A 23,132-nucleotide genomic window follows, 5' to 3' on the forward strand; every position below is an offset into this window, starting at 1 on the left:
TCCCAGTGGGCAGTGGTCGTGGGCTCAGGCTTCCATTCGGAGGTGGAAGCAGGTGGTTTCGGTTCCCAGTGGGCAGTGGTCGTGGGCTCAGGCTTCCATTCGGAAGTGGAAGCAGGTGGTTTGGGGTCCCACTGAGCGGCAGTCGTTGTAGGTTCCGGCTTCCATGTGTTCTCTGGCTCTGGCTCTGGCTGCCATGCAACAGCCGTCGTTGTCGGTTCTGGCTTCCATGTCTCGGGCTTAGGCTCCGGTTGCCAGACGACTGGGGCAGTAGTGGTCGGCTCCGGCTTCCAGGTCGTGGGTTCGGGCTCTGGCTGCCATACAGGCGCAACAGTATTGGTCGGCTCCGGCTTCCACGTTTGAGGCTCCGGGGCCGGTTTCCATTCCGATGTGGTCACTGGCTCCCATGTCTCCGGCTGGGGTTCCGGCTGCCATGTAGAGACTGGCTTCGGGGGATCGGTCTCTGTGACAGGTTCCCACACCTCTGTGGTGGTTGACTCAGGTGCCCAAGCATTGGTGGAAGGTGCAGCCTGCCAGACATTGCTCCCCGACTTGGGGGTCTGACCGGGCAGCTTTTGAATAATCACCGGTACGATGACGTTGTTCCCCTCGTCGACCGAACCCTTGGAGCCTGTGAAGGGAAACGAGCGAGCTTCATGGGCGTTCACGCCGGGTCTCTCGTCCGCAGTGGCGACCTGAGCCTCCACCTCGACCGCTGAAGCCTGAATTGCGGCCACAAAGAGGGCGAGAGGGATTCCGGCGATGAAAGGCTTCATTTCGGATGACTTGGTGTTTCGATTATTTCCTTGGAATTTTCAATTATAAGGGGTTAAATGAATGCTTCGACAACCAAGGTGGTGTCTAACGAGAGAAAGAGAGAGAAAAGAATGACTGGAGCGAGCAGGGCGAACGAATGACTTTTTTCGGTACTAAATTTCAAGAGTCCGGGTCCCCAGGCTTCGAAAGAAGACATTCTGAGGCCTTTTTATCTGCAGTTCACGATGCTCGGCGCGCGTGGACTGTACCGCCCATTCCCACCGAGCAAACAAACAAACGAGCTCCCTGGCAGGAACCCAATGTTTCAAAGAATGGCCTAGATGAGCCGCCAATAGTCTCCCCCAGTATCACGCGCTGTGGGTTCCTGCAGATGGACTGTTCTGGGCGGGAACCCGACATTCCCTGGAGCGTTGTGTGGCTCGAGCTCTGCAATCAAGGGTCAGCGTCGAGTCCCGCCCAATCCCTGGGAATGAAACCTCGCTCTCTCCTCGAAAAAGAGAGGATTAGGAATACATTCCTTGGCTGAACAGAGGTCGGAAAGGAGGCATACCAGCAGAGCAACACTGACTGAATGAACACTTGGCCCGTCTCGCCTTGACCCCGGAGCAGAACTCTCCCCAACGCTCGACACTCTGCCCCCGAGGCCGATTAACTGACCATTATCAATTCCACATGCTAGGGGTGCCCGAATTTCCTCGAACAGATTGGCCTTCAATCTTAATGTCTCGGCGTGGAGGAAATAGTGGAGGCGAAGAGAACAAGACGTCGTCGATCCCAACAAGAAAAACAATCCCGAAGTCGAAACCCCCGAGCTGCACGTGCTGCCCTCTGCCTCAGGCATCATCCACCGTTTCTCTAGTCTCAACTCATTTTGATAGAAACCATCTTCTGGCTGCTTCCAGGAGGCCCAAAGGCTCTCTCTTCCTACGAAGACACGGTCCTGTCTACATTCCAAACACCGTTCAGGAGGCTTTCCTGCAGATATGGGAGGCGCTCTGCAAGCCTCTACTGTACTTTGAGGGAATAATTGGCTTGAGTCCGAGAAAGCAAGGCAGGGATAGACGCAAGGGGGGTTTCTAAGCTTAGTTGAGCCGAAATCTTATCGGAGAATAGATACGATATCAACATGATACTAGATTCGGGGGATGTGAGGCCTCATACAGATATTTCAAAATTATAGAATAGTTGTATATGATAATGAATGAGTTTATCTAGTTAATATATTGACATATTGAATAGTGATGGTTAGTGAGGTCCTTATATGATATTTCTTCTATTAAATTGAACAGTGGTAGCTTTATGTGTAAGTAAGGCATATATATATATATATCTATATCTATATATAATATGATAGATATATGATTTATTTAGTCTTCCTCTGTATTTTTCTAACCAAAGGCAGGATTTTTGTAGATGATAACTAATCCTAGGAATACTTGAAACTAGGTTTATTATAGATGCTAAAACAGATTCATAATTCATGCGCAGTCCATAGATAATCAAGCAGCAACCTCATAAGTGGAATCCGTCGTCCGTTTGACGGCGAAATGATCCTCGCCTTCCTCGACGGCCACCTCTTTCTTTTCCAGCTTTACTACGTGCGCCAGACGAGGGCCCTTATCGATGTCTTTGAGGAGCTTTTTCAGCGTCTCCTCTTCGCCCTGGGCTTCGCCTTCTACCTGATAAGAGTAAGTATGGGCATGGCCGACTAACAGGACAACAGAACAGAACACAAATAACCAACCCGTCCATCCGAGGTATTTTTTACCCAGCCATGAAGCCCGTAGACAGTGGCGTGTTTCTGGGTAAAGTCCCTACACAATCAACCGGAATGCCAACTCAGACGAGAAGTATATCGTGTCCTACCGGAACCCGACACCTGCGGTAGCAACAGTAAGCTTCCGAACTCTGGAATGATAGACCAAGGGCGAGGTTACCTTGCACAGTGCCATGGACTCGAAAGGCAATCTGCAGCGGTTAGGCGGGGGACATGAGACAGACACAAGGGGAGTAAACTCGCTCTTTTCGTGGTCATTCTGGATGAAAGTCGTGTTTATAGTCAGCACCGTAGTATATGATGATCTCTCCTATCCAATAGGCCTCGCCTTGGTGACTCTTGAGGTTGACGAGATGCGGTAGCGTCACCGATGCCTCAGGCAGAGACATACTAATCCATATTCGGATGTCACATGCATGGACACGTGATATCACAACAGACCCCCGAAATCCCCCCCCCGAAATACCAGCCAGCGAGCAGAAAAGAGGGATTCTGAGCCTCGAATGACGATTACAGACTGCCAGAACGGGAGAAAATCGCCCGGCAATAGAGTAGAAATCAACAACGCCCTCCCAGCTGCGTTGTAAATGTCGTACGTGCCATTGGCCTGGCCACTGATCCCCGCTCCGCCCCTGAAATGCCTCGCGCTGGGCGATTCCTTCGATCCCGCCCTCTCCCTCCGTAGGCCGAACCGTTCTCCGGGCGCCATGCTGTGGAGAAGATGAGCGCTCTTATCTCCTGGCTTCGACGCCTCTATTCCCTCGACACGCTCGATACTCGTCTCACCGCGTCGAGTACCACCTCGCTCAGAGCTGCTGCTGATTCCAGGCGGACCCCTGCCGAACGTGATGCCCGCGCCAATGCTATTGCGAGTCGTGCCTCGCCGCCGAGATGGCACACGCCGGAGTTCTTCGTCTACTATCTCTTTTTCATCGTATGCGTGCCGTTGATGTTCAAGACGGTTGTCGATGTGTCTCAGGGTCAGTGATGTACCGTGTTCTTTCCCGTTGTTTCCTGCTGTTCCCTGCCTGACGCCGATTTTTGGATAGAGAGCCACCCGACTTACAAGACTTATTCTCATCTCCTCTCTGACGGATGGATATTCGGTCGCAAAGTGGTATGCGTGGTTCTGGGGTGGTTCATGACTGGTGCCGGCTTTCTAATAATGGCGCTGTGGACAGGACAATTCGGACGCCCAGTATGCGAGTTTCCGCGACAATATCCCCTACCTCCTGGTGTTATTGATCCTCCACCCTCTCCTCCATCGTATATACGATACCTTAGTCTCTGGCACGGATGGCACGGCCGGCGACGCTCGATTGCGTCGCCAAATACGCTTCGACTTTTATTTCGGGCTGGTGTTCATCGTGGTTCTCCATGGCGTGTCGGCTGTCAAGATTCTGGGGATCATGTATGTGAATTACAGGATCGCAAGGGGTCTGCCACAGCGGTTTGTGCCAGCCGCGACGTGGACGTTCAATATTGCCATCCTGTTCGCGAACGAATTGTGTTCGGGATACCCGCTGGAGCGCATCGTCCTTCTCTTCACCCCCCCGGTGACGGAATCGTTGCAAGAGCCCGCAATTATACTCTGGGCTCGCTGGCTGGATAGTCTCGGCGGCTTGATGCCGCGATGGGAAGTGCTGTTCAAGTTTGCAGTGCTCCGTCATATCAGCTTTAACATGGACTACCATTGGAGTCTGAATTATACCGCAGCAAGCCCAATCGAGGTGAGAGTCATCCACCCATTTAAATGCTGCCTGCAACTCTCCAACATAATGCCTCACTGCCATACAAAAATAACTATCCACCTGACTGATCTCACCATCCCAAGAAGAAGCAGCTAGACCCTTCGTCCCTATCGGAGCGAGACCGCGTTAGCATCCCCGCCGAGCCGGCTGCCTACAACGGCCGCAACTATCTGGCCTACGCGCTCTACGCGCCTCTGTACCTATCCGGGCCGATCGTCACGTTCAACGACTACATCTCGCAGCGCCGCTATGCATCCCCCTCGCTCACCCGGACCCGAACAACCCTGTACGGCATCCGGTTCTTCCTCACCCTGCTCTGTATGGAGCTCATGCTCCACTACATCTACGCCGTGGCCATCTCCAAGGCATCCCCGAATTGGAGCATGTACTCCACCGGCCAGCTCAGCATGCTAGCCTACTTCAACCTGCACATCATCTGGCTCAAACTGCTCATCCCCTGGCGTTTCTTCCGCCTGTGGGCCCTCGTCGACGGCATCGACCCCCCCGAGAATATGGTCCGCTGCATGTCAAACAACTACTCCACTCTTGCCTTCTGGCGCTCCTGGCACCGTTCTTATAACCGCTGGATCGTCCGCTACGTCTACATCCCATTAGGAGGTGCTGGCAGGCCTTCAAAATCATCGGGCGACAAGTCTTCTTCTTCTTCTTCTTCTTCTTCTACAGCCACAATCCGCAAGGTATTCAATTTCTTCGTCGTCTTCACCTTTGTCGCCCTGTGGCATGATATCAACCTCCGCCTCCTCATGTGGGGCTGGCTGATCTCGTTCTTCGTCCTGCCCGAGATCCTCGGCCAGATGCTCTTCCCCGCGAGCAAGTGGCGGAACAGACCGACCGCGTACCGTGTTCTCTGTGGGGTAGGCGCCGTGGCTAACGTCTTCATGATGATGGTCGCCAACCTGGTCGGGTTCGCGCTGGGACTCGACGGGCTCAAGGGCCTGTTGGCGGGGGCGCTTGGCTCGTGGGCCGGGATTGCGTTTTTGCTGACCACCTGCGTTGTCCTCTTCGTCGGCGTGCAGACCATGTTCGAGATTCGGGAGGAGGAACGCCGGAACGGAATCGACTTGAAGTGTTAAAATTAGAACATCAAGTTCATCGGTTCATTTTGTATTATATTACTGTCATCACTCATTATCTGCTCAATCCGGATCAATCAGATCTATCAGATCAATACTGCTAGAAAAAAGCACCACACCGAGAATCCTCATGCACCTTGTAACAGCCCAGCCCGCACGTGCGTAAATGGCAGTTCTTGCATCGGATCTTCCCCCAGTATCCGCAGATACAGCAGAACCCGCGCGGCAGTTTACTCGAGGCTGAGGGCCCCGCCCGCGAGGCGTTGTAAGTTAACGGCGGTTCGGCCAGGAGGGCCTGCATGATACGTTCCGAGGGCGCAGAGGGGATGTATGAGCGGAGAAGAGGATCGTTGTCGAATGGCGAGGAGATGAGTGTGTTTGCAGCATCTTCCCCGTCTTCTCCTTCTCCTTCTCCTTCTCCTTCTTCCCTTCCTTTTTCTTTTTCTTTTTCCTTTCCTTCAGTTGATTCACCCCCTTTCCCTTCTTTCCCTGTCGAGGCCGAGAGCGTTGTCTCAGGTGCGGCAGTTGTAGGCGCCGGAACTTTCTTCTGCCGCTTCGGTTCCGGTTTTGAGGCCACGACTTGGGCGGGAGTCGAGCTCCGGCGCAGATTCGTGGGTTTTGTCACTTTCGACACGCTCGGGCGCTGGGTGGTGGTTTGCGCCGCCTGCGCGAGCGCGGCCTCTTCGTCGTCTAGGTAGTTTCGGAACGTCTTCTGGGATTGCAGGATACGGCGCGAGTTTGTAGTTGTTTTTGCTCGGGGAGCTAGAAAAATCCTATGTTAGCTAATTTGCGATAGCGAACGCCTTAGAAACACAAGTCTAGCTCACCCCTGGCAGCTGTCTCTCTCTGTCTCGCAGGGACAGGGATCTGCACATCTTTGTGATTCTCACGATCCAGTTCCGCCAAGTGACGGATAATAGCATTCGACTGTCTTGACGAAAGATTCCCCCGCCCTCCTGGTTCACGGATGCCTCGTTTCCGGCCAACGGCTGGCGCGATGGCGGCTTTGGCAGGTCCGACGCCGCGGTCGGGCACATAGGACCATCCAGGGGTGACGTGTGAGGACGATCCGGGAAGAAGTTCGATGCGATACATGGCGGGCGAGCGAGCAGAAATGCACCGTCTGACTGTTTGTCAATTGTGAGGCGGATCGCGACTTGGATCAAGTCACGGGGCAAATGAAGAAAGTCGTGTTTTTGTTTGGTTTGTTTGCATCGGGTATGACGCCAGGGTCACGTGTCATTATAAAGGCTACCCAAGAGGGAGGTTAAGTGGGCGAATGGGAATAGAAACACTTCCAGGGAGAGACATTAGTGTTAGAAGATGATATATCTGTATAGAAATGTCCTAGAAATCATGAAAAGCATACAGAGTGGCGGGGTATCTGGTTTGCAGACGAAGCCACCCAAGAAATATATACCTATCACGCATTGGCAATTACAACTCACTTATCACTTTGATTCAAAAGAATAGAAACAATAGCTCTTGAGTAACAAGAACCGAATGATGTAGATCCAGGACACCCTCGAACGTGAAAATCAATTCAAAGACAAATAAAAACGAGATATTCTGAGCCAGATGCAACGAAGAGATAAAAGCAGAACCAATCACCCGTCGGACGATACCAATCTCAATTCTTCTTCTGCAATTGGTCGACCTTTGTCTCCAGTTCTGTGATATATGTCTGGAGTTTTCTGGTTGCTACTTGAAGGGCCTAGAAGCAGACCCAGTTAGTGCTGAGTACATGAGAAAAGGGGGAAGTGTAAAGACTGGGCATAGAACACCATATCGCCTTTCAACGAAAGAAAGGCGAAGAGAGTAGACGTACGTAGATATCCTCCGTCAACATCTCGTTAGAAACCCGATACTCGGCCAGAATGTAATAGTAGACGGAGATCCCAGCCGCCACAGATCCAGCTAGGAATCCAAACACACTGCAACCAGTTAGTGATAAATCTATCCATCGCCTTACCATACAGTTCCCCCCCCCCCTCAAAACGCATAAGAATGGATTCACCACTTACCCCCCACGAAACGCACCCACAGGTTTTCGTGCCGGCAACGACGTCGCGACGTTGCGACAGGCGCTTGACACAGAAAACGCTCGCGAGGCGACGACGCGTCCCGGCAGGACGGCAGAGCGCAGACCAGGCAGAGCCATGCGCGATGCAGAACCAGACAGCGAGATCATTTCTTGGTGATGCTGGCAAGATAGGTTGAGACTGTTCGACAGAGTGGCGGATGCCGCGGAGGGGGAGATGAAGGAGGAGGTCCTGGACCGGTGACGTTACGGATTTGTCTGGGGTGTGATTGGGCGTCAGCTGGAGCTTGGATTTTGACTCAGCACGACACAGCCACATGTGTTTAAATAGATAATAAATAGTAAATAATAGATGAAGTAGGGAATTCTAATTTTTCCGGATATTTTGGTATTATTTGGAGTGTGTTTCTGAGCCTACTGTGGTCGTCTATCTTTGTCCTGTGTTTTACGGGAGTGTAAGTACGGAGTAAGAATAATCAACTGTTGTACATATCAATTCAATTGCATTCCTGGAATTCCTTGTTCCTACTGTACGCTTCCTCAGTTGGCCATGGTGCTCTCGTTGAACAAATCGGCGAGGAGATCATCTTCACAGACCCCAAGGTCGGGTCGGTGCATGCTGTACGTGCTTTCAAAGGCATGGATGCTGAGTCGGTCAAAGAAGGGGCGCAGGACCCGTTCAACAAGCTCATCTTTGGCCGTCTCGCGGATCGAGTCCGAGATCAACCACGGCCGTTTGAGACCACCCTGGCTGCTTTCCGTTCCGGCCTCGCTCGGCATGGTCGGAGAAGCAACACCGTGCGCGCCTAGACTCTGCGATACCTCGTCCGCTAGGGCTACGGGCTCCCAGCGATCGGGTCGGTAGACGGCATCGACGGTGTCCGTCACGAAGAGCCACTCGATGAGCTGGAAGTCGTCTGGCGCGGATACCAAGAGCGTGTCAAGGAGCTTGCACGCTTGTAACAACGAGCAAGGGTTGTACAGTTCTGACTGTTGCCCCTGCGGCACAGCCGAGATGGCCTCCTGGAGCTCGTCGTTGATCAGCGGCCAGAACGGTGCCAGTGCGGTCGGAGATGACTTGAGTGCCAGTGATCGCAGGACCATGAATATCTCGGCTCGAGTGGCAGATGATGGGGAGGACAGACTGGTGGCGGCCAACAGATCCTCGAGTTTCTGCAGAAGCGCCGGAAGCTCTCCGACAAAGTAGTCGGGGCTGGCAGAAAGAACAAGCAAGGCGATTCTCCGAAGATTGAGTTGGGTTTTCCGATCGGCTTCCAGGCGAGCAGCAGATGCGCCCACGCCAAACATAATCCCCGCAGAACTAGGGGGAGGGAGGCGAGACATCAACTCGGCAAGTCGCTCCTTGTCGACGAGGACCCATTGCCGCAGAAGCCCCATCCAACCACTCTTCACAAGGTCAAGCTGGGAGCTAAAGAACCGGGCATCGTTGAAAGCATCGCCGACGTCTTTCTTCCACAGCTTCGCCGCGCCAGGAACCTTGGCTATCTGCTGAAGAAGACGGATGACGTTACGGTTGATGTTATTGGGGAAGAGCCGCGAGCGGAAGATTGGAACGATCACATTGGTTGATATGCCAATGACAGCCGTGTTGATCCGATCCGACTCGCTCAGAGTCGTGATCAAGGCAGGCATTGAGCGGGCAAGGATGCTCAGCATGTCATCGGGACCGACATGCGAAACTACCGCCCCGTCCGAGTCTAGAGACGGCCGAGCAAGCAGGCCCGAGTCTTGCGGCTTGCTGGTGAATACGGCAGTGAGCATCCGTAACAGTACATCCTATGGATCTGTTAGCATTTTTCCAGGTTACAACGTAGCACAGGTTGGTTCTCTAGGCGTACCCCAAGCTCCTTTCTCATCCGGCGATCATCGCCAAAGTTGGTATTTTCCATCTTGGTTCCGAGTATGGCAGCAAACTCGACCAACCGAGGGAGGATCTGTCGGTGGGGGAATGGATTGCTGAGAACATCTCTCAGAAATGTTGTGCAATCAGTCCAGATCTCGTCTAAAACGTCATCATCAAGAGACTTCGCATAAGTGACTAGGAAACCTGCCAGCTCTGATTCCGAGAGACTGGAAGTCATCGCGGATTTGCGATTCGGATCTAGCGCGCTTGGGTTGGTCCTTGTATAAATGGCATTGAAGACCGCAGGGACTGTGATTTTCGGCCGCGAACCTTCCAGGGTGTGAAGCAGGCTGAGAATCAAAGCAGACGTGCCAGCGTCTGATTTGGTCCATAGTTCCACCATTGTCTCCAGACACTCAAGGGCCTCAGCATTGAAGAAATGCTCAAGAATCCGACGAGATCGGTTTCTCATGCGGAGAGAGGTATATTGGAAGGAAGCTAAACATTCAAGATCCTGTGGGCTCCGCTCCGATGCCCCCCACGACCAGATAGAGAAACATAATCGTACGGCATCCTGGAAACAGAGCAGAACCGTAAGCCTGTTATTAGCAGCGGTCGACCGAGACTGATTTCCGTCCGTCGTGAAAACCCCCGAGACCATATTGCCAAAGAATCCGTGCTGCTGATCAGGGCTTTTTGCTGCCGGGATGTTAGCTTCCTCGACAAGTAACCGCTCGTGAGCAGTGGCAATGCAAGTCTCGAGGCCCGCGAGTAAGGAAATGATGGCATGTTCTGCACGATCTTGCGGCCAGCTCGTCGTTTCTTTGAAGGCCGACTGAAGATTCGTGTACGACAATTGGACTTCTTTGCAGAAACATTCGACTAGTTTTAGAAGAATCTGGAAAATAGATGCCGAGTATATCGGTAGGATTTCGCACAAGAAGAATATCCATTTATCGATAAATTCTCGAGATTTGGGCGAGCTGAGTCCCTTGAGGAAGCAATCCAAGAGCTGCGGAGGCGGTTGGGGCAATCCAGGTAAGGCCGGAGCCTTTTCCGCCTTGTCGCTAGTCAAAGACAGAAGGGAGGAGCTCGTGAGGCGATCGCGTGAGGGTGCTCGATGGTGTTTTGGTCTAGGTGGCAGCGCAGGCAGATATGCATGAGAAAATCGGACTTTCAGCGCGGCGGTAAGGGTATCAATGATGGCACTTTGAACCGTGTCACTGATCTCATCATCAATGGCGTGGGACAATCTATTCATCAACAGAGTGTCTATGCCATATTCTGAGATCTCTTCGGCTCCAGGGCCAAGTAGCAATTGTCGCAGGACAAAAAGAGCTGCTTGCTGCAGTTTTTCATGGTCTGGACTCCGCTGTACTGTCTGTGGGACTTCACTAGTGATGACGGCCACCGTAGCTTGCAATACTGTTGCATGAAGACTCCTTATTTCAGTTTTGTCTGTAGATTGATCAGTCAGATATCTCTATACGCCGTGAGTAATCGTCAATCCTCACCTTCAGAAGCTGGTGTATCCGGAGATCTTTCCGCATGAGATGGAGTATGATTAAGAAGGATGTTCCAGCCGTGGTGGGAAAGAGAGGAAAGAATATTGGAGATCGTCCGTAGCAGATAGTTGCATTCCCTGAAGTCCTCGACCGCGATTAAGCTGCCAGCTTTGTCTGAACGTTGACGTTCTGCTCGTAAGAAAAGCTCATTGAATCGCAGAACCACGATCTCGAGAACTCTTGGAAACATGTTAGATCGAGACTTGTACGGTTCAACGGGGGAATCTGTCGTACCTATGGATAGATGGTAGATCCTGCAGCCATCTCTGAACTTCCTGGGATGCTTCACTCGCCCCCTGAAAGATGAGGTCCAACACGATAAAAAGAGGTCTTTCCAACATAGAAGAATGGTAGGAACACTGAGGATCCCTAGGTTCGACGGATTGTTTGGGTTGATGGTCATACAGTCCTCCTTGACTGTGGGTCCATAGGACGAAGAAGTGTTCTGCTTGTTCCTCCGATGAAAGATGTAACGGGCCGGTTGAAGACGAATCGATCATCAAAGACGCCAAGGATGCTTCAACCAAGTGATCTGGCCAAGATACCGAATGTAAGAGCCAAAGGCATCGGACAGCCTCAACGTGAAACTTGGGGCTCAACGGCGACAGGTATTGCCAAAGCTGCTGAACAAGTGGAGGGATTAAATCAGAGACATAGTCGTGACTTATATAGAATCCTGGAGCCTGAACAAGATATAGACTTGTCACCGAAGAGGTGATGGAAGACAGCACAGAGAACGATGCTGTAGATGGGTTGCTTGGCGCATTGGCCAACCGGTTATGAATTGCTGAATAGAATCTTCCATCATTGAAAATGTTCGATTTTGGAAGCTTCTTTAGTATGGCGATCAAGAGGCTTGATTTTTCATGAACCAGAAGTGTTTCATCCGCGTCTTCGAGGGCAGATATAGCCTGTCCATAGACCTCTCGAATGATCAACTGCACCAACTGCTCAGGATGGAAGGGCAGGGGAGGGAGATCCAGGCTGGTCTTGCTTTGCTCGTAGAAATCATGAATTCTACCAAGTATCCCAGTAGTGGGAGGCTCGTCGGTTGCCGTCGCAGCCACTGCCATCTTTTTGGGGAATGCTTTTGTCAGGAAGGCCCTTTCCGATAATAAGCCAAACAGCGAATTCATCATTTTCCCCAATCCTTGGGAGACAGTCCGCTTGTTTGACAGCAAATTTTCGTCTTTCAGAGTGTGTGATTCGCCCATCTTGACAAGAATTGATAGAACTAGCAAGGGAACATGGATCAGAAGCATGTCTTCCTCGCGAAAATTGAAATTGTCCAAGATGAACTGTGCCAGTTTCAGGCTGTGTGAGACCTTGTCGATGTTGTTTTGTAGATCCGTCAACTTCCAGTCAACGAGACCGAGTAACTCTGAGAAGATGACGCCGCTTTCGACGCCATCGAAAAAGGCGCTAGCACTACGAAAGGCTTCATCAAAGTGACTTTTAGAAGAAGCCTCTCTCTCAAAGGCCTGGACACTTTCCAATACAGGAAGGAAGATCATTGGTACGATGGAACCCCCGACTTCCCATCTATCCATAAGCGACAGAGAGATTCGAAACGGCTTTGTCCTCTCGGACGGCACGGTGGATCTCTGTTTGACCATGTCAAGAAGACCATTCGCCAAGGGTTTCAGTCCAAACTGGATGAAGTATTGAGACTGAGAAAGTTCTTGCCCATTGCTTGTTGAAGGCCGAGCATTGTCGGACGTCGGTTTAGGAGACCCAAAAAAGGCACTCTCATTGCCATCGTTGGCAGGTTCAGGCCCCAACAGCCAACCCCAAAGTCTCCGGTTCAAACTCATGTCCCGACGGGTTACCACTCCCACAGCAGCAAGGACAAGAGTCTGAAGATCATCCCCTGTGATCCTCGACTGCAAAATCGGGGAGTCGAGTGGCAGATGGGTCACTAGAAGATCGAGGAAATTCCGCTGGACAAGCAACTGCCCATCTCTGAGGCCCGAAGCAAAGCAGCGAACGAGGAGGCCTGGCTCGGGAGAAATCACAGATTTCGCTGCTACCGCCATATCATCGGGTGTATCCTTCTGAGCCTGGCCATCCCCGAGAGCTTGGAAGTCCGCGACCCCCAATTTGGGGAGAAACCGATTCAAATATGCAAGTACCCCTAGTCGACGGCTGGGATTGGTGATGGATGCGAGGAACAAACACTGCCAGAAATACTGGCCGTCGGCTCCTGCATCCGGATCACCTGAATGGCCCCCCATCTTCGCCGAGACATGGCGGAACTTATTGAACAGTCGCAGGGTCGCCTCAAAGTCGTCGCTGGTTTCCTCCTCGAGTCCCGGGAGCAGTGCGAGGATGATCGATTTCAACGCCGGTCGGATTGCTAGTGGGTCCAGATTTGGAACATATGTCTCTATGAGAGATATGAATAATGGGCGGACCGACAGAGACGCGAATGTCAGAGTAGGCGCGATTCCTGGTAGGTACAAAGATAGGTCTTGCGCAAGTCCGTCGGACTGGGAGGCAACAGGCCACGTTAGCGACAAGCAATCGGGACACTGATCTGTCAAGAGCCAACCCACCTTGATCAAGTCAAATATATATGTATAGGTCTCAAGTGCCTTCTGGTGGACGCCTGATGGCAACGATGCGTTCATACATTGTGCGAGTCGCTTCGAGACAAGAACCTTGTGAGGGACAATAGGTAGATCGGGAGGATGGGATTGGAGCGCCTGGCATCACGTCAATCTCCTGCTGAAGAACTAGAAAACAGCTCTTGTATTTATATCACCTTCATGAGACGACTGAGGAAGGAAATATAATCGGCCCATTCCTGCAACGCGTTGTCGAACAAGGACAAGGCCCTCTCGACGCTCGAAGCATATCGGCGATAACTCTTGTCTTTTCTGAGAGCATCTGTAGCATAAAAAGCAAATTAGCTGGGTCTGGCACGCTCTAATAACGTATTCCCAATAGTGAAGCCTGCAACAGACCTTCTTTCCCTCGTAGTCGCGGTCGCGACAGGGAGCATTCGGAGCTTGCGGGGGAGTTGGACCTCGGAAAGGCACTCGGATCAAGGCTCATGGTGCCTGGCTGAGACAGTAAATCGACAGAGAAGCGATGAGCCGATCTCCGTCATATTTCGCGCATCTGAAATAGCCTCTCTTGCGAGGTTTGGTGGGTGGACGAGGAAATCAGTGCTGCCAGAAGGCCACGCAGGCGCGGCGGAGATGTTTTGACCCTTTTCGTGGCCGCCTAGAGCTGCTGGGCGAGTTCCCTTCCGACGTCAACGTCAACCTCCCCCGCCGCCGTTTCGCCCACGATCTTACACGGCCCATTCCCATCTCACCAGCACTGCAGAGATTTCCAGACTACCGCAGGTTGGAACCTTGACTGGTTCTTCATGATGACGTTTCCCTGTCCCGAAAATCGTCCCGGTTGAAGAAGCTTGGCTGCTCTGAGAGTAGGCAACGTCTGATGGCCCACGGTGAGAGAGATAAGAGATGGATCCTCCGAACGACGATCACGGTACGCCAGAGTTATCTGAAGAACTTCGGGATCGCAGTTCTTCGGAGAGACAAAGCCCTGCTCCGACGTCTAGAAATCGAAGCGTGAGTCCCGAAGGACCGCGGCCGCCCTTGCCTCCCCGACCGGATTCATTGAACTTGTTGGCCGATGAAAGCGCTTCTGCACGTGCAGCCGGATCGGCAGTACCTGAGAATTTACAAGGGAAAGCTACAACGGCTGTTTCGTTGACCGAGATCAGCTCACAACCGAACACGGATGGTGTGAGGGAGGTATCCGCAGGAGCAGGCCTGAGAAGTCTTCCGGAGAGTCTGCGAGTCAAGGCGAGTCTCAGCCAGCCTAGCAGCTCACGAGTGAGTGAGGCCGGGGACTCTGCAAGTATCCGAAGCTTTGCTCCCGGCTCAGAAGCCGGTCAGGTGGAGGACCTTTTCGGTGATTTCTCTGGCACGGAGGCGGGGAGCCAACGGAGCGATGCCGCCAGTCTTCTGGAATTTCCAGGGCTCAGGGATGATAGTGTGGACCAGTTCCTTCGAGAATTTGATCCGGTTGGAGAGCTGAATGAAGATGGAAGCAACGAAGGTTTGTGGCATTTGTTTCCAGCTGTTTCAAGATTCTCATCTGATGCGTGAGCAGATATTATCCTTGCTAGATGGAAGGCCAAACGGAAACATTACCTTATTCTTTCCGCGGCTGGCAAGCCAATCTGGACGAGGCATGGTGAAGGCGGGTTGATATCATCATATATTGGCATCATACAAACCATCATCTCGTTTTACGAAGGCTCAGATGACCACCTACAGAGCTTTTCCGCAGGGGACACGAAATTCGTGGTTGTTACTCGCGGTCCACTGCACCTCGTTGCCATAAGTCGCATGTTGGAAAGTGAGAGCCAGCTCAAGCTTCAACTCGAGGCACTGTATATGCAGATTTTGTCCACCCTGACCCTACCGTCCCTAACGCATCTCTTCTCCATTCGTCCTTCCACAGATCTGAAGCGGCCGCTTCAGGGGTCTGAGACTCTCCTTTCGACGCTGGCTGACAGCTTCACGAAAGGCTCTCCGTCCACTCTCCTCTCTGCCTTGGAATGCTTACGTATCCGCAAAGCCCATCGCCAAGCGATCAACAATGCTTTGATGAAGACCAGAGTGAAGAGTCTTCTTTACGGACTGGTGGTGGCCGGCGGACGACTTGTAAGCGTCGTCCGGCCTAAAAAGCACTCCCTACACCCCGGGGATCTACAGCTTCTATTCAACATGATTTTTGAAGCAGAAGGCGTGAAAGCTGGTGGCGGCGAGAGCTGGATCCCAGTCTGCCTTCCCGGCTTCAATAGCAGCGGTTATCTGTACATGTATGTTAGCTTCCTCGACCTCCGCAGCGAAACGGCCACCATCGCAGACGAGGCCGCCACAAAGGAAGACTCGGTAGCGATCATTTTAATAAGCGCCGACAAGGAAAGCTTCTTCGAGCTACAGGAGATGCGAAATGCATTTGTTGAGGTGAGTCTACTTACCAGAGACTCAGAAAGCCAGTAATCGACTAACAGGACACAAAGCAAATGGAAAAGAATGAAAGTATCAAAATCATCAAAGCAGCCATTGAAAAGGGCCGCCCTATTGTCGGGGACATTGTCCCGGGGATCCCCCTCCACCATTTCATTTATAAGTCTCGAGCGAATGTCCAATTCACGGCATCTTCCTACGAGCCCGAATTCAGCGAAGTCTCGAAGCGACAACGGTATGTTGATATCAAATTTAATCGTCTCCATGCAGAGCTAATGCATTGGTTTTCTTTCCAAAGATTGATGTCCGTTTACAACAACCTCCATGCCGGCGTACATTCCAAACACACCCATATCAAAATCCACCACTGCGCCTCCCAGTTCGCGAGCTCGTTCGCATGGGTGACACCCCTGTTTGAATTCTACTGTGTTTCTGGTCCGAGTGCAAGCCGAAACGCACTGGCCCAGAGTGCCAGTAAGATCGTCCAATGGGTCCAGCGGGAGGAAGAACGGCTGTTCATTATCGGCGGAGCGGTAAGCAGATCCCACAGACACGTTTCCGTTGAGAGGTATCTGACTAATATGAGCAGATCTTCTAAAAGTTTTAAGACATATATACGATCAATTTATCCAATTTCTATATACTGGAAAGATTAGAGAGAGAGACCGCAGTTCATAGACTAGTCAATGGAGTCATCACGCAAGGAGAAGAGTTGGCGCATGAGCTCATCCGACCTGGAGCGCAACGCGTCATGATACATGGTGTTGGTGATGAACTGCTTGATTCCCTTGATCTTGGCCGCGGTGGCAGTGGCCAGGTCGAAATGCACGTACATGTCGTCAACGTAGGTAGCTGCGTAGACGGGGACTTGGTTCTCGGCGAGCTGGGCTTCGTCGTACAACACGGGCCAGTCATCGGTTGAGGCGAGGATGTCTGCTACTTCCTTGACCTGCTGGAGTTCCGAGTAGGAGTCGAACATGTCCTTGTAGATCTGGTGGATGTCAGCCAGAGGGGGGGTTTCTTTTTCCCTGAGTGAAGCTTCAATGCAAAAGGCTGATGTTTTGGAAACCGACCATTTCACCCGTGAAGAAGATCTGTTCTTTCTCGTGGTCAATCTGAAACTGGGGCAGCGACGAACGCAGCCTATCCGCCGACCAGTAAGATGCTTTGCTATTAAGATAAACCACAGTGTTAGAATCGCTAGACTCATATACTCAGAAGTGTAACCTACCCTTGACAGTAGATCGCTTCGTGGAGAACCGCATAGATGATATTATTGTCATATCCGCCGTAGTTGTCAATCAGATTGAGCGTGGGATGCGTGAAGAAACCGAAGGTTTCCAGATCGTTCCATGCTCGCAGGACGAGATCTGCGTGGGTTAGCCAGGGGTAGAGAACAGACTCGGAACCAGAGATAGCAATCTACCATGCATGGTATCCAGACCACCTAGAATATGTTTAGTTTTGTGTTTTCGTCATATGTTGGGTCCTGTATAAAAGCTGGGGCTTACCGTGCGCGCCGAACAAGATGCCCAACTGCTGGAATCTCGCTGGCGTAAGGGTTCCAGAAGACACCGCTACGGTGTTGTCCTTCAGGAAGCGGAGGATGCGCTTCACTCGGTCTGCATCCTCGGGAAACTTATCATAGTACGCCGCATTTCTCTGTGCGACCTTGCCTGCTGAGAGTCAGGAAACACGCAGCGATCTGGTGTTGACCGCAGACGTACCGTAAGTGTGGGCATACACTGGGTCGGGCGTGTCCACCAGGGGAGGAAGCCCACCGCAGATGAAGGCTTCCGTCAGACTCTCGGGGCTGCACATATCGATCAATACTCTCTCATCCGTACACACCTTCAGTCTGGGCTACTTACAACTTCGACAGGTAGGTCACGGCACAGAAGCCGCCGAAGCTCTGACCGATGAGGCTCCACTTGCGCTTTTCCTCGGGGTACTCGGCCGTCAGACACTTCCGAATAGCCTCGCAGTCTTGCACAATGTTATCGGCTCGAAAATTCTTTAGGTACTCAGCCTGCTTGATCGCATTGCCCTGCCGGGCCAACGTGCCGGCCGTGATGGTCGAACTGAGGCCAGTACCACGCTGATCGAGGAAGAGAACCTGAACAAAAATCAGGATTTGATATTTGCAATCGAATTGAAGGACACATTAAAAAAGAAGTAATTGGCGAAAGAATACCTGATATCCCTTATCCAGGACAGTGCTAATCCAGCCATACTCCTGCGGGGCACGACATCCCATACCGGGACCGCCCTGGAGGAAGACCAGCCATGGCAGCTGCTTGTCCTCCTTGGTCGGTTCTACGGGAGTATTGAACCGACGCACACTGCGTGCGAACAGGCGCAGAGTCGCCTCGTTTGGTTTGCTGTAGTCGACAGGGACGTCAAAGAAGAGCTCCGCGACTCGCAACCGGCCTGCCAGCCAGTTAGTGGAGGATCAACACCGGTCCACAGCGTCTCTCGACGAAGGCTCCAGAGCCTAAACATGAAGGCATATGGATGTAGAGCACAGTCAATGGGCACGCCGTGTCAAAACCATGGACGTACCAGGCACATTGTGAAGCCGTTTGTCGATGAGCTTGGCCACAACCATGGTGGGCTAGAGAGGAGGGTTTCCGCTAATCTAGAGACTTGGAAGTTGCAAGAAGATGATAGGTAGCTCTCAGATCTGGCTCTATAATTATTTCTCGCCTCGTGGCTCTGCACTCGGATCAGTGAGTGCTACTATCACGTTGTTTGTTGTCTCTCAGCTAACGTTGGGGGCAGGCAGAGTTCAGCTCAGCGCCGTTATTGATTTCCTCCCAAGCGGGCTCGGGCTGGCGCCCCCGCGTTGCCCCCCGACAGACAAGAACCGTCAACCAGGCGAGGCTACGAGGTAGGATACTATTCTTGTGATTATTGTACAATTACTGACATTTTCTCGATGATTTCCAGGCTGAAGGCAGCCAGGCCTTGATGCCTTTTACCCCTGCGATGCCGGGAGTGTACTGCTTTCGAAACCACCACACCACTGGTCGGTGAACGCTACAAACAGAGCAATTCAACAAGACAGTAGCGATCATAATTACTATTACTCTTCAGAATCTTATCTATACCGGGATCTCAATGTCTGTCCAAACACCGAGGGTAGATTTAAATAGTGGTGCCTATCCAGCAAGTTGTCCTCTGGCCCCCACTAACCAATCCAAATCTTGGACAGCAGTCCGTTGGCTCGTTGAACAATTATTTCTGGAGCTGCCACATTGTATACGGAGTCGCCATGGAACTCACAGAACGGCAGACCACAGCCCACGAGATTCATCGACTGCAGGAATCTCTCTGGACAACCGCGTTCTCGGAATGGCAGTCGGGAGTGCTCCCAACACCGGAATGCCTGGCGAAAGCTAGACAGTCATTGCCTGCGTCGCTCCCTGAAGAAGGAACCGGTTTCCAATCGATCCAGAAGCATATCTTGAACGATATTGTCCCTGCGTTCAACGGCGGCAGCATCAGCCCAAATTACTACGGTTTTGTCACTGGCGGAGCAACCCCTGCTGCTCTGTTCGCCGACCACGTCGTTTCCACGTATGATCAAAATGTCCAAGTTCATATTCCTAGCCATTCGATCGTAACGGATGTTGAGTTCAACGCGCTTGGTCTGCTGGCTGATCTACTGCGTCTGGAACGCACCATCTGGCAGAACGGCACATTTACCACCGGTGGCACTGCGAGCAACATCTTGGGGCTGGCACTCGGGAGAGAATTCGTCCTGAAGGCGGCTGCTGAGAGGAAGGGAGTTTCGATATCTAGTGTTGGAGAGTCGGGCCTCTTTGAAACCATCCAGGCCGCAGGCCTGACGGGAGTTCAGGTGCTCACTACTTTGCCTCATTCGTCCCTGGGCAAGGCAGCAGGTGTGTTGGGAATCGGACGGGCAAACGTTCGGGCCATTCCCCGAGACAAGAATTGTCTACTGTTCGACTACGACCAGCTGGAAAAGGAACTCGCCCAGGCCGACAAGGCCACCATTGTGGCAGTTTCCTGCGGCGAGGTGAACACAGGCCAGTTTGCCACGCGAGGCTCTGAAGAGTTACGCCGGCTGCGCGCCCTGTGCGACCGGTACGGCGCCTGGATGCACGTTGACGGCGCCTTCGGCATCTTTGGGCGAGTGCTAGACGACAGTGCCGAATTCGCTGCCATCCGCCAAGGCTGCGAGGGAATAGAACTGGCCGACTCCATCGCCGGGGACGGCCATAAACTTCTGAACGTCCCTTACGACTGCGGATTCTTCCTGTGCCGGCACCCGGAGATCGCGAGCAACGTCTTCCAAAACGCGAATGCGGCGTATCTGACTTCCAGCAGTGCACAGGACCATGGTCCAAGCATTCCTTCACCATTGAACATTGGTCTGGAAAACTCGAGGCGGTTCAGAGCTCTACCGGCATACGCATCGCTCCTCTCCTACGGCAAACATGGATATAGAAATATGTTGCAGCGTCAGATCCGACTTGCCAGGCTGGTGGCGGGTTGGCTGTTTCACCACCCCGATTATGTTGCATTGCCGGAGGCCCCCTCCGAGGAGGAACTTGTCCAGCAAGTCTATATGGTTGTGCTGTTCCGCGCCAAAGACCAAACCTTGAACCGTGACCTCGCTGGAAAGATCAATGCAACCTCCAAGATGTTCGTGTCGGGAACCGTCTGGGACGGCCAGCCAGCGTGCAGAATCGCCATTTCCAACTGGAGAGTCGACGAGAAGAGAGACTTTGAGATTATCAAGTCTGTTTTGGAGGATGTTGCTGGATTGTGAGCAGTGGACTTGTTTTTATGAACTGGTGGTGGGCCAGACTAATATCCCACTCCTATAATTTCATAAGTGGTATATGCTATATAATATAGAAGAACTATTTACCCACATAGAACTTGTGCGAAGACCACGGTCATCGACGACGCCCGGCACCGCCTCCATGTTCCCCCCGGTCAGCAATGCTGACTACTTCTCCAATCCCAGCTTCCTCCTGTTCATCTTCCAAAGCCATAACTTCCTCTCGACTATCCCACCACTTCTCCTCTGCAAGATCGAACGCCTCCTTGCGCAACTCCTTGACCGTCTTCTCGACCGACGAGTCTTTGGCCTTCATCCGCTCTATCAAGAGGCGCTGCCACTCTTCAGACGTGCGGCTGAAGAACTCACGCAAGCTCTCGAACGGTCGTGGTTGCGGTCTGCCGTCCACTACCGTCGGCTCGGCCTCCGCCTCGTCAACATCTAGTTGTTCCATCTCGCGCGTCACAGATGGTATAGTCAGCTCCGTGGGGGCGACAGAAACAGACGTGTCCAGGGACATGGTGTCTTCATCGTCTTCTTCTTGCTCGTCCTCCCCTTCTTCATCGTCCTCGTCGTCCATATCCTCATCGCTGTCGGCCTCATCCAAGGCGCCCCAATTCACTGGTTCGGTGTAGTAAATTTCCTTGACACCGTCAAGCTTGACGAGATCAATTGAGTACATGTCACTGAATGTAAATTCGCGATCGCCCTTCTCGAATGTTCCGCCGAAGATGAAAAGCGTATCGTCCTGGACAGCCAGCTGAGCATTGAATCGCTGGTGCGGCATCTCAAAGCGAACAATGGACGGCTTTTCTGGCTCGGTCTGCTCTTCTTCAGGGACAGCATCCAACTTCATATCATCTTCACCGTCGTCATTTTGAATCCCACCCTTTGCTTCCAGCGCTGCAAGGTTACGCAAAAGCTCCTCCTCGTCGGCTTTGCTTCTGTTGCGCGACTTTGTTGCTTGGCTTGCCTGTTTCTTACCCGGAGCCCGAGGACGTCGCAGGCCCAATTGGAAGAATCGGTTCCGGTCAGTATTCCAGGCGTACAGGGTATCGAAGAATTCGCTATCCATGCCTTCCTCGGTCAACTCGACGTCATGCACACCACCGAACATTATACCTCGGCCTTTGTGGTAGGCCATGGTAGCACCTGCACGGGTTGGATTCGGCGAGTTTGCCGGCTTCTTTCGCCGTTCCCATCTAACTGTAGGGCCTGTGGATGAGGGGGCTTCGTCTGCAGGCGGAGTGATGCGAAGGAACCAGGTATCCTGATGAACCATAGGCTTCAAAGCCATCTTTTGTGGACCACCCTTGATCTGCTTCCCCCCACCTCCTGTGCTGGCCTTAACGCGAGAATAGCCACCGTAGATCACAGCTCCGGTTTCATGAGGAAGGAAGGAGAGGGACGAGCGAGGATCTGGCTTCTGCGCTGCGGTAGGCAGATTGGGGCTGAACCAAGTGTACTTGGAACAATCATATATCCATAGGTCTTGGAGGTATTTAGTTTGTTGGGAAGTGTCTTGGAACCCGCCAAATAAGAGGATGTAGTTCTATACACATCAGATGAGTCGAAATATCTAGACATGATTGGCTTCTCAAACAAACACACCTTATAGTAAGTCATCCGATGGCCACTTCTCGCCGGCGGGCCCTTTCCCTTGGTTTCTAACCGTGTCCACTCTCTGGTTGCGGGGTCCAGATGCCAAAAGTCGTTGTAGTGATAGAAAGTTCCTTGTTTAGGCGAGGAGAATTCACCTGCACACAGCAATATGGAATTAGTAGATACACCATATCATCGCGAGGAACAACGTACCTCCAAACAGATATATTCCGCCACTGTTTCCTCCACGACACCAGGCATGTCCGCTCCGCGGAAGAGGGCTATTGGGACTTGTGACCTGCCTCCACTCCCCTCGATCAATCAGATACACATATAAATTGTTGAAGAAGGTTGCAAGTGCTCCGTCATAATATTCTCCCCCAAAGATCAACAATTCGTTCCGATTCGAAGGAGATCCGATGACTGTTGCAGACGATCGCGGGGTAGGCGGACCAGAGACAATTTCAGTGACCTTCAAGTATCTGGCTTGTTCCTCCGCATATTGCGCCAAGATATCGTCAAGATCCACGTCTTCAGCATCGCTATCTGCATCGCGTCCCTTCGTCTTGCCCTTCTTTTCTTTCTGGGCAGCTTTCTTGGACTGTTTCGCTGCCACACGCTCTTTGTGCTCGGCGGATTTCTTGTTCTTCTTCGCCATATCAACGGTCGCTTTTCGAGGGCGTATAGCCTCGACCAGATACACCCGGCTGACTCAATCTATAGCAGTCTCGACCACCACAGTTCGCTGGCGAGAAGTTTTCCCAAGAATTCCCCCACCTTCACCTTTGTAGATCTGATAAATTTCCCACTGCCGGGCTCACCGCCTTTGATAGGGCTACCGCCCACGTGATGAC

The 23,132-nt window shown here is 52.3% G+C and overlaps 11 protein-coding genes across 11 annotated transcripts; 4 read left to right on the forward strand and 7 right to left on the reverse strand.

Annotated features, from left to right (window-relative positions):
• Positions 1–132: 132 nt before the first annotated feature.
• Positions 133–773, reverse strand: ASPZODRAFT_13247 (hypothetical protein; the record flags this gene model as incomplete). Its single annotated transcript, XM_022723031.1, has 1 exon — positions 133–773. A coding segment is annotated over one exon (641 nt), but the record flags the coding sequence as incomplete, so codon positions are not given.
• A 342-nt stretch (positions 774–1,115) lies between these two features.
• On the forward strand, positions 1,116–1,959 carry ASPZODRAFT_128774 (hypothetical protein). Its single transcript, XM_022722110.1, has 2 exons — positions 1,116–1,200; positions 1,325–1,959. Exon 2 carries the CDS (start codon positions 1,495–1,497, stop codon positions 1,852–1,854), a length of 360 nt encoding a protein of 119 aa, XP_022584667.1. The 5' UTR covers positions 1,116–1,200; positions 1,325–1,494; the 3' UTR covers positions 1,855–1,959.
• A 187-nt stretch (positions 1,960–2,146) lies between these two features.
• On the reverse strand, positions 2,147–2,888 carry ASPZODRAFT_128775 (hypothetical protein). Its single transcript, XM_022722111.1, has 5 exons — positions 2,795–2,888; positions 2,712–2,742; positions 2,641–2,653; positions 2,519–2,588; positions 2,147–2,453 (listed from the first exon to the last, which is right to left on the reverse strand). Exons 1-5 carry the CDS (start codon positions 2,807–2,809, stop codon positions 2,274–2,276), a joined length of 309 nt encoding a protein of 102 aa, XP_022584668.1. The 5' UTR covers positions 2,810–2,888; the 3' UTR covers positions 2,147–2,273.
• Positions 2,889–3,272: 384 nt separating this feature from the next.
• Positions 3,273–5,396, forward strand: ASPZODRAFT_13249 (hypothetical protein; the record flags this gene model as incomplete). The annotated part of the gene is made up of 4 exons (XM_022723036.1): positions 3,273–3,531; positions 3,601–3,668; positions 3,733–4,281; positions 4,386–5,396. The coding sequence occupies 4 exons, from the start codon at positions 3,273–3,275 to the stop codon at positions 5,394–5,396; spliced, it is 1,887 nt and encodes a 628-aa protein (XP_022584669.1).
• A 50-nt stretch (positions 5,397–5,446) lies between these two features.
• Positions 5,447–6,915, reverse strand: ASPZODRAFT_1117064 (hypothetical protein). The gene is made up of 3 exons (XM_022721024.1): positions 6,845–6,915; positions 6,224–6,690; positions 5,447–6,158 (listed from the first exon to the last, which is right to left on the reverse strand). The coding sequence occupies exons 2-3, from the start codon at positions 6,489–6,491 to the stop codon at positions 5,497–5,499; spliced, it is 930 nt and encodes a 309-aa protein (XP_022584670.1). The 5' UTR covers positions 6,492–6,690; positions 6,845–6,915; the 3' UTR covers positions 5,447–5,496.
• ASPZODRAFT_110293 (hypothetical protein) lies at positions 6,744–7,560 on the reverse strand (the record flags this gene model as incomplete). The annotated part of the gene is made up of 3 exons (XM_022720992.1): positions 6,744–7,110; positions 7,225–7,330; positions 7,421–7,560. The coding sequence occupies 3 exons, from the start codon at positions 7,555–7,557 to the stop codon at positions 7,027–7,029; spliced, it is 327 nt and encodes a 108-aa protein (XP_022584671.1). The 3' UTR covers positions 6,744–7,026.
• A 382-nt stretch (positions 7,561–7,942) lies between these two features.
• Positions 7,943–14,089, reverse strand: ASPZODRAFT_1120079 (hypothetical protein). Its single transcript, XM_022721032.1, has 8 exons — positions 13,833–14,089; positions 13,631–13,755; positions 13,422–13,571; positions 11,101–13,355; positions 10,816–11,045; positions 9,612–10,759; positions 9,297–9,548; positions 7,943–9,234 (listed from the first exon to the last, which is right to left on the reverse strand). Exons 1-8 carry the CDS (start codon positions 13,921–13,923, stop codon positions 7,978–7,980), a joined length of 5,508 nt encoding a protein of 1,835 aa, XP_022584672.1. The 5' UTR covers positions 13,924–14,089; the 3' UTR covers positions 7,943–7,977.
• Positions 14,090–14,342: 253 nt separating this feature from the next.
• Positions 14,343–16,461, forward strand: ASPZODRAFT_13253 (hypothetical protein; the record flags this gene model as incomplete). Its single annotated transcript, XM_022723043.1, has 5 exons — positions 14,343–14,943; positions 14,998–15,860; positions 15,917–16,098; positions 16,162–16,396; positions 16,453–16,461. 5 exons carry the CDS (start codon positions 14,343–14,345, stop codon positions 16,459–16,461), a joined length of 1,890 nt encoding a protein of 629 aa, XP_022584673.1.
• A 69-nt stretch (positions 16,462–16,530) lies between these two features.
• On the reverse strand, positions 16,531–18,627 carry ASPZODRAFT_1117486 (hypothetical protein). The gene is made up of 9 exons (XM_022721027.1): positions 18,426–18,627; positions 18,058–18,293; positions 17,735–17,979; positions 17,591–17,676; positions 17,375–17,539; positions 17,290–17,310; positions 17,095–17,233; positions 16,937–17,033; positions 16,531–16,854 (listed from the first exon to the last, which is right to left on the reverse strand). The coding sequence occupies exons 1-9, from the start codon at positions 18,469–18,471 to the stop codon at positions 16,543–16,545; spliced, it is 1,347 nt and encodes a 448-aa protein (XP_022584674.1). The 5' UTR covers positions 18,472–18,627; the 3' UTR covers positions 16,531–16,542.
• Positions 18,628–18,654: 27 nt separating this feature from the next.
• ASPZODRAFT_1120025 (hypothetical protein) lies at positions 18,655–20,749 on the forward strand. Its single transcript, XM_022721031.1, has 2 exons — positions 18,655–18,753; positions 18,813–20,749. Exon 2 carries the CDS (start codon positions 19,138–19,140, stop codon positions 20,659–20,661), a length of 1,524 nt encoding a protein of 507 aa, XP_022584675.1. The 5' UTR covers positions 18,655–18,753; positions 18,813–19,137; the 3' UTR covers positions 20,662–20,749.
• Positions 20,750–20,791: 42 nt separating this feature from the next.
• ASPZODRAFT_13256 (hypothetical protein) lies at positions 20,792–22,936 on the reverse strand (the record flags this gene model as incomplete). Its single annotated transcript, XM_022723053.1, has 3 exons — positions 20,792–22,228; positions 22,288–22,433; positions 22,492–22,936. The coding sequence occupies 3 exons, from the start codon at positions 22,934–22,936 to the stop codon at positions 20,792–20,794; spliced, it is 2,028 nt and encodes a 675-aa protein (XP_022584676.1).
• Positions 22,937–23,132: the final 196 nt, after the last annotated feature.

Source organism: Penicilliopsis zonata (genome assembly GCF_001890105.1).
Source record: "Penicilliopsis zonata CBS 506.65 unplaced genomic scaffold ASPZOscaffold_2, whole genome shotgun sequence".
Lineage (NCBI taxonomy): Eukaryota > Fungi > Ascomycota > Eurotiomycetes > Eurotiales > Aspergillaceae > Penicilliopsis > Penicilliopsis zonata.